General features: G+C 36.6%; 1 protein-coding gene across 4 annotated transcripts in view; it reads left to right on the forward strand.

Annotated features, from left to right (window-relative positions):
• The window catches only part of DLC1 (DLC1 Rho GTPase activating protein), a 216,539-nt gene that overhangs the window by 90,210 nt on the left and 110,385 nt on the right, over positions 1 to 15,944 (forward strand). The window contains exon 7 of one of the 4 annotated variants that reach the window (XM_059844769.1): positions 1,325 to 1,556. The exons of the other annotated variants lie outside the window; for them this stretch is intronic. Coding sequence (XP_059700752.1) covers positions 1,325 to 1,380 — 56 coding nt within the window. The 3' untranslated portion in view covers positions 1,381 to 1,556. Of the gene's footprint in view, positions 1 to 1,324; positions 1,557 to 15,944 lie in introns of those variants that run through there. 4 annotated transcript variants of the gene reach the window in all.

A 15,944-nucleotide genomic window follows, 5' to 3' on the forward strand; every position in this document is an offset into this window, starting at 1 on the left:
GACAAGTAATGTTGGCGCCTACATTAAGAATGCAAGCCAGAAACCAGATTCAAAACACTATTTTTTCAGGTTCATCTGTTTTTCTTTTGAGTAAATTACATATTTGCATGCTTTTGCTCACCTTCCTGACTGTTGTGATTTATATTCTCCAATTCTGTACAAAAACTGTGAAGATATTTGAAGCATGGAGAATTTAATACACCTGTCAATGATGTGTCAGGGTTTGTCATGTTGACTCCATTTATAGTCTAAAAATAATCAGCATCTGAACCTTTGGTTCACATGGCTGTACATTAGCATCTGTTTTACTGATGTGATTCACATATGAGACTTCATGAATGGTATCAGTTAACTCTCCTCTAACTGCAGACTTGAGACAGCTCCTGACACACATACTAATATTCAGCACAATGGATCCACTGTGAGCTTACTAAATCAGGGCTAACTTCTGTTTCTGGAGCAATCTTCCCAAAACAAAGGTGAAATAACTTTAAGCCAATATTAGAATAATTGCGAAAGTCTCTTTGTGTACCTGCTTCATGCTTTCCCAATTTATCCTCAAATATTTGTAGGGAATAGTAAACTCTGTTTGTGGCTTAGAAACGTTGCTACAGCAGAGCCAGTGGGAGAGGCAGAGCAAATATCCACATCTGGTCACAGACTAGCATAGCTTATTTCTCTTGGGGTGATGGAACTATGCGCTATCAATAAACAGGGCAGAAGGTTTAGTCTAGCCCTAAACAAATTTTAAGTAAATATTAACACCATTGGTCCATAATGTTCAGCATTATAATAAATAAGTTCTTTTACGTGAGAATAGCAATTGAACATGTTTTTGAGTTTTCATGACTCTATCAAAATATTCCCTTGTGCTTTAAAAATATACCGTGGGAAAAGTGCACAGCCTTTTTGGGTAAATCTCAGTATTCTCTCTAACTAGTAGGTTAGAGAGATCTACTTCAGCACAAATAAAAGTATGTAGTACAACAGATTTGATAGCCCATTTCTCATCTGTTTTTTGATGATCAAGACAACAAGAGGATAAAACATGAAGCACAGTAAAAAACAGCAGCATCAGTGGATCTTTTGCCAGCATACAGTTCTTGAAAGCTCCCGGTGTCAGTTTTAAAATATGGGCCTAGCAGTGAACAACGCTTTTTTTTTTCCTGCATCTATTCTAAATTTCTGGCAAGGACCCTATTTAATGAAGTACAGGTTCTATTCTCCTTTGGTGTTAACTTTCCTGGCTGTCTTTTGATTCAGAAGGAAGACTATTACAGAGATTATTAAAGAAGCCTTAATGGCAGGGTTTTTCCTCTCACAGGCTCTTATTGTCAGTGTCAGGCAGCAGAGGACACTTGGTGCACAGCCCCATGGTGAGATGAGCTACAGAACAGGAGGTGATGGAGTGATGACAAGGTGGGTCGGCTGTCTGTGAGAACTCACAGCAGGAGGACCTGGAAAATCCAGTACGACGGGTTCACTATCATGTAACAAGGCACATAAAAGACCAAATGCCTGGCTCATTAGGTAGAGGTCTTTTCATTCCATTTCTTTTAACTGCAGCTCTAATCAAAAGGGAAAAAAAAATGAAATCTTCACTAGATTTCACAAATTTATTCTAGATCCAAAGAAAGCAATTATTTCTCTGAGCAGTATTCGCTAGATGCTCTGTTTTCATAAAGTCATTAAGAGCTCATGCATATATAAACTGTTTTGAACCTAGAGCAAACATTACAAAATTCAATTTGGCTACAAGATATCAATTTCCACATAAACTGGAGAGAAATGCAAGGTAATTGGCACAGTTACTAGTTTTCTGGCTGCCTTACAATAACTCTAGCCAGTATTGTAAAATAAACTAGGCAAAATGAATTATTAATTGTTCCATTTAGCAAGTGTTTTATCTGGTTTTAGAAGAACAGTCTTACTAGAGTTTTTGTGAGACCTTAGTATGAAGACCTAGCTTCTAGTTAGGTAATCCTTTTTTATTGTCAATGTTGCAACAGTTATAAAATTTGGTGTTTGTTTTCTAAATAACAATATCAGGGGAGCACTCATACTTCAATCTGTCATACTGAAAAACAGTTATAGAAGCTCTGCTAGAAAATGCATGGATGGCTGCCAAAAACTAATAGATGTTAATAGATATCTTTTTATTCCATTGCTATTCATTTTATTGCTAGAAAAAATGATGATGCCAATAGATACTGAAGGCTGCACTTTCATGCTAAGATTCCTAATAATTTTTGGTTGTTTGGTTTTCTTTATTTTTTTCTAAATGCAGTAAAATAGCTGATGTCAGGATTTTTTGGTATTTGATTTTTAGTGGTTTATTAACCACACACTAGTGTAGTTGTTCTTCTGAATAAATCACTTCACTTTTAAAAGTCATACCATATTCACTGGCATGAGGACATAAACATACAAACTTTAAAATCCACATAGCACTGTGTGAAGCCAAAGGCGCTGTTGCAATATTCTTTGGGTTTTGGAGGAACCAGGAGGTCCTAAGCCTGCAGCTTCCATATAAAAGTCCCCTTTAAACCATACTAAATGCAGTAGAAGCAGGATGATGCCTAAAACTCCTCATGGTTGCCTCTAGTATATTATTTTTGCTAGTCTTAAAAACTGCAGGTTAGGGCCAGGTATTGGGAATGTGCTCTGAGGGGAGCCAGTGATAAGAAGGCTGAGTACCATTGCAGAAGGACACAAAAGTTCAGGTACCAGCCTGGACAGGAAAACAGGTGCTTTATGGAAGGCTAAAATCATTTCCATTAAAAAGTTTTATAATGATTAAGTACCTCTGCAGTATCTGGGAACTAGCAGAACCTGTTGTGCATAAAATTCCTTAGTAAGCTTCTATTTTCTTTTCCCACCTGCTTTGTGGACAAAGTATGGGCCATTAGTACGGACCTGCTTTTACATATTTTGGAAGAGCTTCTTAAGTCAAAATATGCTGTTGTTATCTTCAAAGGAGTTTAATTTTTTCATATCTTTAATATAATCTCATTTACTTACATCTTTAAATGCCTAGAAAAAGAAGCTTAACTGAATTATTTCAGGCTAGTAACAAGGCTAGGCCATTATTTTTACATTGTATTATTCATACATATACTTTATCATATTCTTAAGGGTTTCTTAGTTATAATAGCTTTCTAGGCTCTTTGATGATTTCATTAATTGTGGAAACAACTTTAAATATTTATTTGATAAATATTCATATGTCCTTTTTCATTTTAGAGGAGACAAGCTGAGCGCAAGTGTCTTATATTCCTGTGGTGAGCAATCAAATCTCGATTTCTCTGCCGGCTTAATGTATTTTCTTAAGTAATAAAATTACCTTTTTCAAATCAAGGTAGTTCCCTGATAAGAATAAAACTCTATATAATACCAGCTGAATGATTACTGCTCCCAGCCATCATGCTAAACCTTTCAATCCAATGTGTTTCTAAGGCAACATGTGCTTCCCTATTTCATACAAGTTGTTTTTATCACAGAAATTATGTGATTATAAAAAACCTCAAAAATTAGCATTGAATTATTTTAAAGATATTTGATATTAATAATATTTCATCACAGACTGATATACTGTAAGAGCATATAACAGACTTCATCACCTATTAGTGAAACACAGTTAAACAAAGAATAACTCTCTTCAAGGAGTTATTTAAAGAACAACTCTCTTTGGACGTTCTTTCTCCAACTGTCTGTTCAAGCAGGCCAGCCCTGAGTTCAGACTAGATTGCTCAAGTCAGTCCAGTCCAGTTTTGAAAATTTCCAAGAAGAGAGCCTGTGCAACCTCTGTAGGCTACGTGCTCCTCTGCTGTCTTGTCTCCTCAGAGGAGTCATTCTCCTGATGTCCAACCTGGTCCTTTCTGTTTCAGCTCATGCCTCTTGTCTCCTCTGTTGTCATCCTCACATGCCCAATATGAAGAGCCCAGCTCCATCTGCTTGTTGCCTACTGTGAAGTCCTGGGGAGCTGCTGGTAGGACCCCAAAAGCCATCTCTGCAGGCTGAACAACACCTGCAGCCTCAGCTCACGAGCTGAGTAATCCAGACCCTGACCTGCTTGGTGGCTGTCCCCTGCACATCACTTTTATCAATGTCCTTCTTGTGTTGGGAGGGTCCTGAAACTGGACTCACTGTTACAGGTGTGGTCTCACAAATGCTGCATAGAGAGGGATAATCCCTTCCCTCCATCTACAGGCCATGCTTTTATTGACCCATCCCAGGCTGCTGCCAGCTCATTTTGCTGCCAGGGCACACTGCTGGCTCATGCACAGCTCGCTGTCTGCCAACACCCCAAGGCCTTTTCCATAGAGCTCCTCTCCAGCCAGTTTTTATCATTTATTTATCCACCCTTACAGACTGTAAAATCCCAACTTACAAAGAAAAATATCATGGAAATTTTGCTCTTTGTTGTCAAAACAGAAAATAGAGCAGGAGACTCACAAATTTGTTACTTGCAGCAAATTCAATTTTGTATTACATTATAAGTAATTATAATATGTTCAGATTTTTGTACATCATCAAACAGATTGTACACTGGTACTCAGTATATTCTGGCTAGTGTCATATAATTAATTTTAATCAAGTGTCTTCTCAGTATAAAGTTAGGTATCAGTTACACAATGACTCAGTAGCATTTTTATTACCCAGGCCATGTTGTAGTCTCTTTTTGACTTGGACATCAGAAACATTCTAAAATAGCTTTTAAATCAAACATGATCAAGTTGCTCTTTTTTCCCTTTTTTGGCTATAACAAGTGTAACAGAGAATGCTGATAACCAAGTAATCAAGTTATTTCTGGGCTAATTTTCTTCAGACTGAGTTCATGGCAAAGACATGTGTTAGTTCAAATGAACTATAAACTAGTTCACTTGGTCCTAATTAATACTGACATGCAGTCATTAGGTCGTGGTTTCTAAAGTAATGACGTGACTGTTGATTTGGAAATCAGGTGATGGTCTTTCTTTTCCAGTGTCCAGAAATAGAGGCATTTTCTGCAAAGCTGAGATGCCAACAGCCAAATTTTAAAATAAACTTTTGACTAAATTTTAATAGTTATTTAGGTACCTGAAGATGAAAAACAAGCTGTTAATTTTGCACCAACTTCCTGTCAAGGTTTCTTCTGGGCAGTAAAGTCTGCACATGGCACAAAATTATGATGATACTTAGTCATTTCTGAAAAATGTAAGATACTCTTATTTGGGTTCCTAGACAACATTCAAAACATCTGGAATATATTGTTCTCCTGTGTTCATGTTTGAAAGTAGGACTTGAACTGCTGAATTATTTCAGAATTGTTGAAGATGAACCAAAATAAGTTGAAAAATTTTAACCATATTTAATATAAAGAGCTTAGGGTACTTAAAATTAAGTGTTACAAGATAACCTCTCTTCGTGTATGATAAAAAATAAGGGTAAGAAATAGTTTCACTTCCAAACCACTGGAACATGAGCTTGGTTTTTGTTCCTTATACACTTGAGGTACTTACATGCTCACTTTACTAGAATAAAAAGTCGCTATTCAAAAATTCTTAGGGAGAAGAGAAAGGCCTTTGATGTTTGATGAGAAGACATGATTATTTCTCTGTGATCCTGTGACATGATTATTTACATTCCTCTAAGGACATGCTGAAAACTCAGGTGAGAGACACCAAAAACACACTTTGGACAAGGCACACCTGGAGGCAAAGTGACTTCCTAATGCAGAACTATGCTTGGCAGAGCAATGATAGGTCTGTAGGATGTAACTGCAGTGTCACATGTGGCTCAGACTGGGGTTTCTTTTTTCCATGATGGAAATGTCAACCTGTGCTCTGTCTTCTGCTGTAGCAAGTCATGTTTGAGAGAATTGTGGCTTCTGTCCATAGTGTGTTCAGCCTGAGCAGCTAGACCTTTTATTATCTATGAACTGAAAGATACCAACTACACTGACAAAAAGCATTTTTCATCATCCTGAAGATTTTAAATAGCTTCTGATATCTAGTCGTCCAGTTTAACCATTTTCTCAAATCTTCTCCCCAAACACTCTTGTAAAATAAGATTGCTTTTGCACATATCAGGAAATGGCAATTGAATCAAATACTGGTTCTCTAATATGTGGTAGATGCCCATGGTCTTTAAAATGCACCAGTGTACAATTCTTGTATGCAAAGTCAGTCACTGCCTCATGCTTTATTATCTCTGTCAATCTACCTCTGTGTTAATTTTGGCTGTTAGTGAATTTCCCCTTCATCACCTTTTAGCAAAGAATCAGATAACTCCTTGAAATGGTTGCTTAATTTATAAGTATTACAAATCAAGAACTGAAAAAAAAAAAGTTTAATGATAGACAAAACTGCCAAATGGTTTCTAAACTATAAATCTATAAGGAGTTATTCCTGCAGATGATCATTCTAGTTACATGAGTTTGGACTAAGCTTGGAAGTAGAGATTTGCTAAATCCCAGTCTAAAATGATTTCTCAGAGAGTTTCTCCATGTGAATATTCTCTTTAATTCATTTGGAAGGTCATTAACTTAAATCCCAGCCAAATTTGGATTGAGTTGCAGCTGCAGCTGTATGTTTGCCTAAAAGAAAGGAAATATTTGATAACCAGTTTCAGAGTGTTAGCCAGGTATATCATATCTTAGCAGCTGCCTATGAGTAGAAACTAAAGGCAAAGAGGAAAGTAACCATGGATTTTAATACACATCAAAATATGGGCTTGAAATTAGAGAAGATTTCTCTAATTAGAGAAGAGCAGTTGAAATATCTGTTAAAAGACAAGGAAAATAATTAAATAAGCCATAACATCTTCTAGGCAGGTATCTAATTTACAGTGTTATCCTGGAACATGCTTTCATATTGCACGGAAGAAAAAGAAAGACTGATATTTTAGTCAAGAATTCATCTATCAATTGGTTAACAGAATAGTGTTTACAGAACAATCCATCAATACACCAGAAATATTTTTCTCATATAGTTACCATTCTGTAGTTTCGTCCTTCAGAAGAGGGATGAAACCACAGAATGTTCAGAAAATGCCAGGGCTTTGTTTCGGTGGTATAGCTCACACTGTCTGTGAGTGGGATAACATTTTTTGTGTCAGCATAAGTGTGCCTTCAGCAAGTGTCTGCTCCATATTTGTAACCCATATACCTGGTCTGGTACAAATTAACATGTGTATCAGGTTAATCAATTTTATCAGGTATAAATTCATCATCTTCAGTGAATTAGTGACTGGAAAATGAAAACTATATAGTTTTCTTAAAATTTCTTTCCCCCTTTTAGAAGATTTCAGGCTAGTGCTTTTTATACAGAATGCCCTTAGGACTTAAGTCTGGCCCTGCGTTTTGAACCATGGGTCCAGCCTAACATTTGTAGGAAAAAGTCTTTTGGCAGCCATTCAATGAACTGTTGCAGGATCAGAAAATAACAATGGATGATGTAGAAGACACTGTTCCTGGCAAACTAGTTAGAGTAGGATTTTCTTCTTCTAGCTTGGAAATGGTACTGGCTTTTTCAGTCTCAGATTTAATACCTGCCATTCTTTTCAACAGTTAGTTTTTGCACCTAATCTATTTTTGTCTCCCAGTACCACAGCTGTTCATGTTTTATCACTCTGTTTGGATAAACATTTGACTTTTATGTGCAATTGCTTGTCTCTTCCTGTAAAATAATGAGAGGATATCAAATAGAAGTGGCAGATTCAAAACAAACAGGGGGAGGCAATCTAGAACTGAGCTGTGGAGCTCCTCACCTCAGTAGACTGCAGATGATAAAGTTATACACAGCTTTAGAAAAAACAACTAAACAAACTAGTAACAGAGAAATTAATTAATATAACACTTTCTTCAATAAAATTAATATAAGTTCTTACCAATGACTTTTGCAGGACTTACCCAAATCATAACCCTCTATATACCAAATCAAAACTTGCCTAGAATGCCAAATTAGTAATGCAATACATTCTCTAATATTGAGCTTGATTTTAATGGGTCAAAGTTGGTATTTTGTAGTAAAAGTCTACTGAATATTCAGTCCTAATGTGTACACTGAATATACTTTAATTGCATAAGAGTTTCTTTTATTTTTTAAGAGGCATGATTTTCCCCAGGAAACAGTACCAATTATCTGTCATCAAATCAAGAATCCTATATAACTTATACAGCAACAGCAAAAGATGTTTAGATGTTAGGAAACTTTCTATCAAAAGCCAGAGGGATCTTACAATTTACAGAAAACCAACCCATGATTAGAATAAAGTAAATCAGTGCAATTCTTCAGCTTAGTAAATAGCAAAGATAAAAATATGAGTGCATCTCATAAGAATATAAAACCACAAACACAACCAAAGAACACACTAAAAACTGTAAAGACATATATATATTACAGTTGTCATCAAAACTTGGCATCATTTTGTCTTTAATGAGGAAATGGACATTGGAAAAACAAACCAAGAAAGTTTCCAGTCTAAGAAGTTGCTACATGTATGAACTTTTGCAACACATTTCAAAGGCATTTCCAGAGAGGCAATGTATGCCACAATAGACAAACTAAAACAATAAGAAACAGACGTCTTTTCATAAGGCAAATCTAGATAAAAATCTTCAGCAAAGTAAATTGCATTTATTTCTATTAAAAGACTGAGAGATAAGAAACAAGCCATGTTTTGGGTTTTTTTTCTCAAAATAATCATTATAGTTTAAGTAAGTTAAGCTAACTCTACTGATCCACAGAAAAAATACAACATCTGGAAAATCTTTGCTTCATCTGTATTGGGTTTTCATGCTTTTTGGTGCTTTGTTCACCAGTTCCCATGACTCTAAGTTAAACCTCTCCCTTAGGACCATTCCAATTCCAATGGAAGAGCATTCCAATTCACCTAAAGATATAGTGATAATTTCATTTCCTGAGATATGCTATTTAAGCTTCCTTACCTATTTCCCTAAACAGAGCAAAATAAATACTCAAAAATAAAGCAACTTAAAAAAAAAAAAAAAGATAATGTATCTTTGTAGCATGCTGCAGTATGGACAAGTATTTTCATAGATTGCAGTGAGGTCAAAAAATGTCAAAGATAACAGAGAGGTACATTATTTTGTTATTGTAGACTTCTATCTGTTTTTATCAAATAGAAAAAAGTCTAGACACACTCCAGCACCAAAATCCTCTATTTGCCATGAACCATTCACAAGCAGCACTGCTTAAAATCTGAATTAAGTATCAGCCAAATTCACACAGTGCAGACAACCAGAAAATAATTGCCTCCTGTATTCCCTTCTGGCTCTTTCCGATATAGTGCTGCACAATTGCTCGTGAGTACTGTTTGCCTCTCTACTTAGAAATCCAGAAGATAGATTTAGATATGTAATTATGACAGAAACAAAGTAGCACAACAAAAGTTCTTCCAAAATTGGGATTTTTTCTCTCTTAAAGCAGCTGGGGGCTAAGTCACAAAGGTTTGTTTCATTGTCAGAAGAAGGTATGGGCTAAATAACAGAACAATTTGAAGTGCACACATCCAGTCACCAAGGTTTAAAGGGCACCTCTTTCAAGAACACAGTCACACAGCAGCATCTGGAAAAACAAATTAAACAAGAGAAGGACTCAAATATTAGCACAGAGTTGTCCCAGTTCTTTAGTTATTATTCTTCCTGCTTGAGTTTTGGCCCGTGTCATCCAGTAATTTTCTAGAAAAGACCCATGAAGGCTTGGAAGATAAGAAGATCCAGGAAGTGTTTGAAACCAGCAGTGGTAGGAGATTCATACTTGCTGTCCTTGGGAGGTCTTGATCAAAAAGGTCAAAGAGATTAATTCATTCTGACATCTTTTGTCTACCACAGACTTCTCCAGGCTTAGTCCTTGCTTAGAGGATTCAAATAAAAATTTATGAGCAAATCCTCCTCTCTGTGGAATGATCTTTAGCCTCTTGTAATGCATAGAAAATATACCTCAGTGAGATTCTAGCATAAGAACTTGAAACAGTACTTTCACCTACCTCTTCTCTCCACTTTCCCTCCTTCTGACAAGTTGCCTTCAAGGTTTTTATGTTTGAGCTGCTGCAAAGGAGATTTAGGAAATTAAATTTCTTTTGTTTGCAGACAACTGGATATGATAACTGCACTTTTGCCTTTTAATTGTTTACCTATCATGCAACAGTTAATGGTTCAGGAGGGAAAAAAAAGAAAAAAGAGTAAAATTAGCTATACTGCTGCTCTGTTACAAGTACCTGGAAAGTGGGGCACAAATGACCTCCAGCTACTTGCCTAAATGGCAGGGCAAGGTAATCCCTGGCATAACTGTAAAGAAAGTGTGGCTGACAGTGAGCTGGTAGGCATTAGCAGCTGCCCCAGATTATGCTCCCTGTAGAGCAGCTTTTTGTACCAGAGCTTGCTGCTCCAACACTCCCCCTCCTCTGGGACGAACCTGTGCAGTGGGCAGAGTCATGCTGAGCAGTGCTTAGCCCTGGCTACTACTTATCACTCCCAAACCATGCTGAGTTATTGGAAGGGGTAAGTGGAGGTCGCTGTAGCCATAATTATACCTTGCATGCAAATTGTTGTCTGCATGAATGCTCACTCTATCAGCAACCTAACAACTGATGGATGGAACTTGAGAAAGCCTTACATGGGTGTGACATGTGAGAATACAGAAGCTCAGGTACAGGGCTCCACATTAATTCAGTAGAAAACCACCCCTCTTTTAGCATCCTGACCCTACCAACACTGAGTAAGCACTGCCTTACCAATGTCCTCACACAGCAGGAGTCAGGATGGAATTTGGTTTTATCTCTAATGGACCTTTGAACAGCAGATCTCACTGATAAGCAGAAGATTTCACTGATTCAGTCAAGTGACTGTCAAGTGAGCTCAAAAGCATATTACTTTCCTGAGCCTGCAGCAATTAGACATTCACCCATTCATAGAACTGTCCTTAAAGAAACAAGAAAGTGTACTGTGTTCTCTGTTTATGCTATAAATGGTAAAAATTTTGGAGTAAGTTACCTTGATCAAGAAAAAGCTAATTCATATTCCCAGACATCAGAAAAATCCCTATGTTAACACAGAGACCATCAGCTGACCCTATATAACTGTAACTGAGGGATAAAGTAACTTCAGAGGAGCACTTAAGACCAAACTGACATTTAAAAGCTGCCAAAATTTAAATTAAGGTTTATTTCTGCAGAGCATCCAAGTAGATTATGGTAAGAAAATCAAAGAGGCATATTTCTGCTCTCCAATGACATCAGAAAATAGGTATACCATTATGATTAAACTAGCATCATTTCTGTAATATCTGATTATCTTTAGCCAATTTTGAAAATGCAATACAGTATTTCTTCTTTCCTAGTAGTGTGTGTTCTTTCAGGGTCAGGGTTAGATGTGAAAGGATAGACACTACTCTGTAGGATAGGCTGCAGTGCTTCATGTTGAGAGCAGTATTAACTCATGAAGGAATGTGCTAAACCTTATAGGTCACTGATTCATTTTTATTGAGACTTGGTTACATTTCCTATGCACCCTTCTAATTTATTCTGGACATTTTGGGACTTTTTTGGATTTAACACACAAATGAATTTCATAAAAAATAAGGACTTTTATTCCAATTTCAACAATCAGGATTGAGCTAGACTCCTATCCACAGACTCTTCAAATCTATGCTCCTCTCCAAGCCATTCTGTCTTCATTGCCTTACCCCAAACATCTCCTGATGGATTTTCCTAAGGAAGGTTTGTGCTGTTTCCAGCCTCCAGTTCCAAAGCTGACCCCAGCTAGCTTGCCAGACCTCTGACTGTGAACTCACATTTTCATTCTAAGGGACAGTTAATTCTTTCAGGATAGGTAAATTTTTAAAATGAACTAACTAGTTTTTCATAGTGTATCCGTTACTTTTTAATAATATTCTTTTTAGTTAGTTCACACAGAAACAAAAATAACAAACCCAGCATTCTTTTTCTTGAATCACTTTCCTTACTTTTTTGATATATACTTCTGGCTTAAGTCCAGTCATCTTGAATAGCTTAGGATCTTACAGTAGGTCATGTTGTGTCACTTGAATAGGGGAGTTTTTCCAGCTCATTTTTCAGAGCATTTTCATATTCACTAGCACAATCATCAGAAAGAAATGACTCAGTCTATGATAAACTGTCAAACTAAGTTTGTCTCTACCATCTACTGCTAAAGTTTTCTTGACACCTATTCAACAATTCATTTCATTCATAGTTTCTCTTTGGTAAGTTTTCATTCCTTCAAGCCTTTTCCCCACAGCTAGGAAAGAAATGTAGTTCCCCTGAGGCTATTTGTCATAAACTCTCCACCCAGCAAGAGCTGACCAGAAAGCATACTTAGAGTCTGAACCAGAGCCTGGAATGAAACTTCTTCATTCAGTAGCACCTACAAAGGCTCACAAGCACACTCCTCTGTTTAGCATATATAGCAGCCAATAGTCTACTGATTCTCATAAAGTGGATGTCCTGTATCCCTTGTCTACCTTTCCTGTATACATTTTTTCATGGTTCTTTTAGAGTGTTCATTCAACCTGCAGCCAGGTGAGCACACTTAATTATCTTATATTTCATTCAGAATAGCTCAGTTGGAGCTATTCTTCCAGTTGGAGAACATGCAGCTCTTCAAGGGGAGTTGAATACTTTCCTCCACATTCGTGCAGTGTCTATACTTCATTTTTCATCTCTTGGTGTTACAGCAATCAGCTGTAGTATGTTCAGTCACCTCTAGGAAGTCTGTCTACCTGAAATGTTGAGATAGGCATCCCTAAAAGTTGTCCTAATTGTTTAGCTACATATCTCAATGTGGATTTGTGTTCAAATGCATGCTGTCAGTTTTTAAATGGAATTTATAGTCTGGCTTACAGTTCAAGCAATAATTCCTGGGTTTCATTATGCATGAATCTGCTATGTTTGCAGAATATATATATCCCTCTTCATGTATTCAGTGGGCCAGACTGTGATTCACCTTAGCACAAATAGATTGAAAGTTGTAACTGCCTGAAAGAGAGCTTTGTTTTGAAGGTGAGTCACAGTGTTGCATCCCCAACTTTATTTCACTGCCTTCTAAGTTCAGGAATTCAACCATTTGCTGTAAACTGGATCATTGAAATGATTCATATTAGGTCTATTTTTTACCCTATGTTGTTTTAATGAGCTGACTCTCAGAAAGCTGTGCAAACATTTGCCCCAGTACCATATGAGAGGACAGTTTGGTGCAATAAGGGACACAGGCAAAAAGACTTTGAAGAATTAAATATTTCTTGTAGCAGCCTTCTGCTGCTGGTGTCTTGGGAAAAAAAGTGCCTTAAAGAGGCTGCACAAGACTTAGAGAATTTGGTATGGAAAATGTATTTAAATACTAAAATATGCAGTTCTAACTGACCAAGAATTAGGACTATGTGTCTACACAGCCATTCAGATGACACTACAGCAGCCTCTGTTATTTAACAGAAACTTTGGAGTCCCTTCAGAAATTTGAGGCTGTTACAGGCTGTCTTTTGCAGACTAAACATCTCCCCTTCTAGCCTCGTGCTTGCTGTGCTGGCCTCTATGAGCTGCACAGACATCCTCATCTGGACTCTTGGTACATGTGACTTGCCTCTGTTCCACTGCCTTCTGTGACTCTCCAACCTGCTATGTGCCCATTGCATTGGTCCCCTCATCTGCTCCAGCTGAACTGATTTTTCCGTCAACCCTTTAGCATTTCCAAAGTTATAGCACACATTCACAATCAAACTATGTCTTTACATAGACTGTTGATATACTACCATGCTCTTGTCCTTTCTGTTCTTGCTAAGGGCTACCATTCCTAAGAGAGGTCCCCACCATTAACATCTTTTATTATCTTTCAGGCACATAAAGATCACATAACCTTGGTGCAGAGAGTGCTCTGCTGGGAACTGTAAAAGCAGTGTTTGCTTACAGTAACACTAGACACCGAATTTCAGAATAAGTCAGCATTTTTTGCCCAACAGGAATCCAGCACATTGGTTCTCTGGCAAGGAGGAGCAGAGTGGACCTAAGGTCAGCGTGTGCTTGCTGTTAATGCATAGTTCAGCACTTTGTTTCAAGCTTCAGCCTTACACTTACCTGGCCTATTTTGAGTTTCCTTCCTTGGTAGATGTTAGGAGTTAAGAGCTGGTCTCCCCTTATTTTTCTCAGAGCTCCTTTCACAGGGCTGTCATTGATAAAAGAAATATAGTAATTGCAAAGCTTTTCATGACCTTTTTTGAGTTCCATGGATTCATTCATGTCTTTACAAACCATGCACAATAATGTGATGTAGTCCATTTTTCCATAAAAGGGTATGGAAACATCTAACTTTCAACAGATCATGAAGTTTTGCAATTAGCGTGAAGTTAGATCTGACAAGTGAGCAAGGCATTTATAGAAGAAATTACAATGTTTTAAAAAAAATGATACAATCTAAACTTCCTTGGTCAAATAGAGGAGACTTCTTTTGGATATATTTACATTAACTATGTATTGCCTCTTAGAGAGAAAGACCATATCTACTGAGAAACAAAATATGCAGTGGATTTTGGTGAGCTACATATGTTTAATACATCAGGTAACTATGACACCTGGTTTTGGTTGATGATCAGTAGTACTTTACTGAAAACATTGTACAAAATGCATGGGGACAGATGGACAATGTACATATGAAGGTCTTCAGTTGAAATTAGAGTGAAAACACTATTTCTGAAGTCTTCTCATTCCAATTATAAGCTTTAAAAATGGCATAATTCCTCTAGATGAAGACTAATAAAAGGTGTTTAAACTCTGAAGGCCAAAATCTAATTTATCTTTGATCTAAAATAATTTTTAATATCTGTCGAGGATGTATTTAAAAACTTTCTTGAAATGTATTTTAAATGATAAATTATTATTAATCCTAGGTGGTAGAGTTTATTTTTTCGTAATTTGGTTTTCCAGATGCTGAAATTTTACAGTTCTTACATAGAGGAGGAGGTTTTCAGCATCAAATAAGTTGGTTAATTAGGTTGAAATTAGGTTAATTAGTAACTGAATCTAGTCTTATTAACTGACATTCAGATAAGGACAAAGCTTTTCAAAGCTTAGTATTAAAGGACTTATATTAAAGCCTGGGGTTTTGTTGCCCCTTTGGTTTTTCTTGTGCATTTTGGTATATCTTGACCTTTTGAAATATATTTGTTTTATTCCTGGCTTTTACAGGCAGTTATCCAAGCTCAAATTTTTTATCAGGACACTGACAGCTGCTCACTTCAAATTTCAAACAGTCTCTAATCAGTCTTTTAATAAAAGCACATCAAGAGTAGAAGGGTATACTTGCTTGTTGTACAGGAGTACATTTTCTCCTACAACTTGTTGTGGAAGATTTCATTGAATGTAAAGAAATATTTAATGTGTCTATAAGCAACTTTTCTAGTACTTGACTAAAGGGTACTAAGTTTGGATTGAAAAAATTTAGCAACACCAAAGTTATGACATCTAAACATTCCATCATTTCATTGCATCTTCTGAAGAACTTTAATGTTTCTCTTTATTTTGGTTCCTTATGCATCAAGTGTTATAGAGCATTAATGACATTCAAAAAAATCTCCTGGATACCTTTCAAATGTCTCCTAATGACACACTTATTCTTTATGCCTTCAGAAAGTTGTCAGTATCAGCAAACAGGGCTGAGCTGATTTAAACCATGAAAAAAACCATCCAATGATGCTATAATTAAACTTTCAGTTATGACTGAAGTTCTGATATGACAAATTTTATGTCTGAATAGCAGGTCTTTTTTCACAGAGAAAGGGTAGCAAGTTATCAAGGAACGACAAAACTTTCTGAGCAAAGCAAACCTACTTTCAGAAGATGTTCTTTCTAAAGAAGTTATGTACTGTGTACTGATATATACTTCCCCTAACATTATATTCTGCTCATATGTCATATTTAATCTTATTTTCCAATTT

Source organism: Haemorhous mexicanus, chromosome 4 (assembly GCF_027477595.1).
Source record: "Haemorhous mexicanus isolate bHaeMex1 chromosome 4, bHaeMex1.pri, whole genome shotgun sequence".
In the NCBI taxonomy this organism is placed as follows: domain Eukaryota; kingdom Metazoa; phylum Chordata; class Aves; order Passeriformes; family Fringillidae; genus Haemorhous; species Haemorhous mexicanus.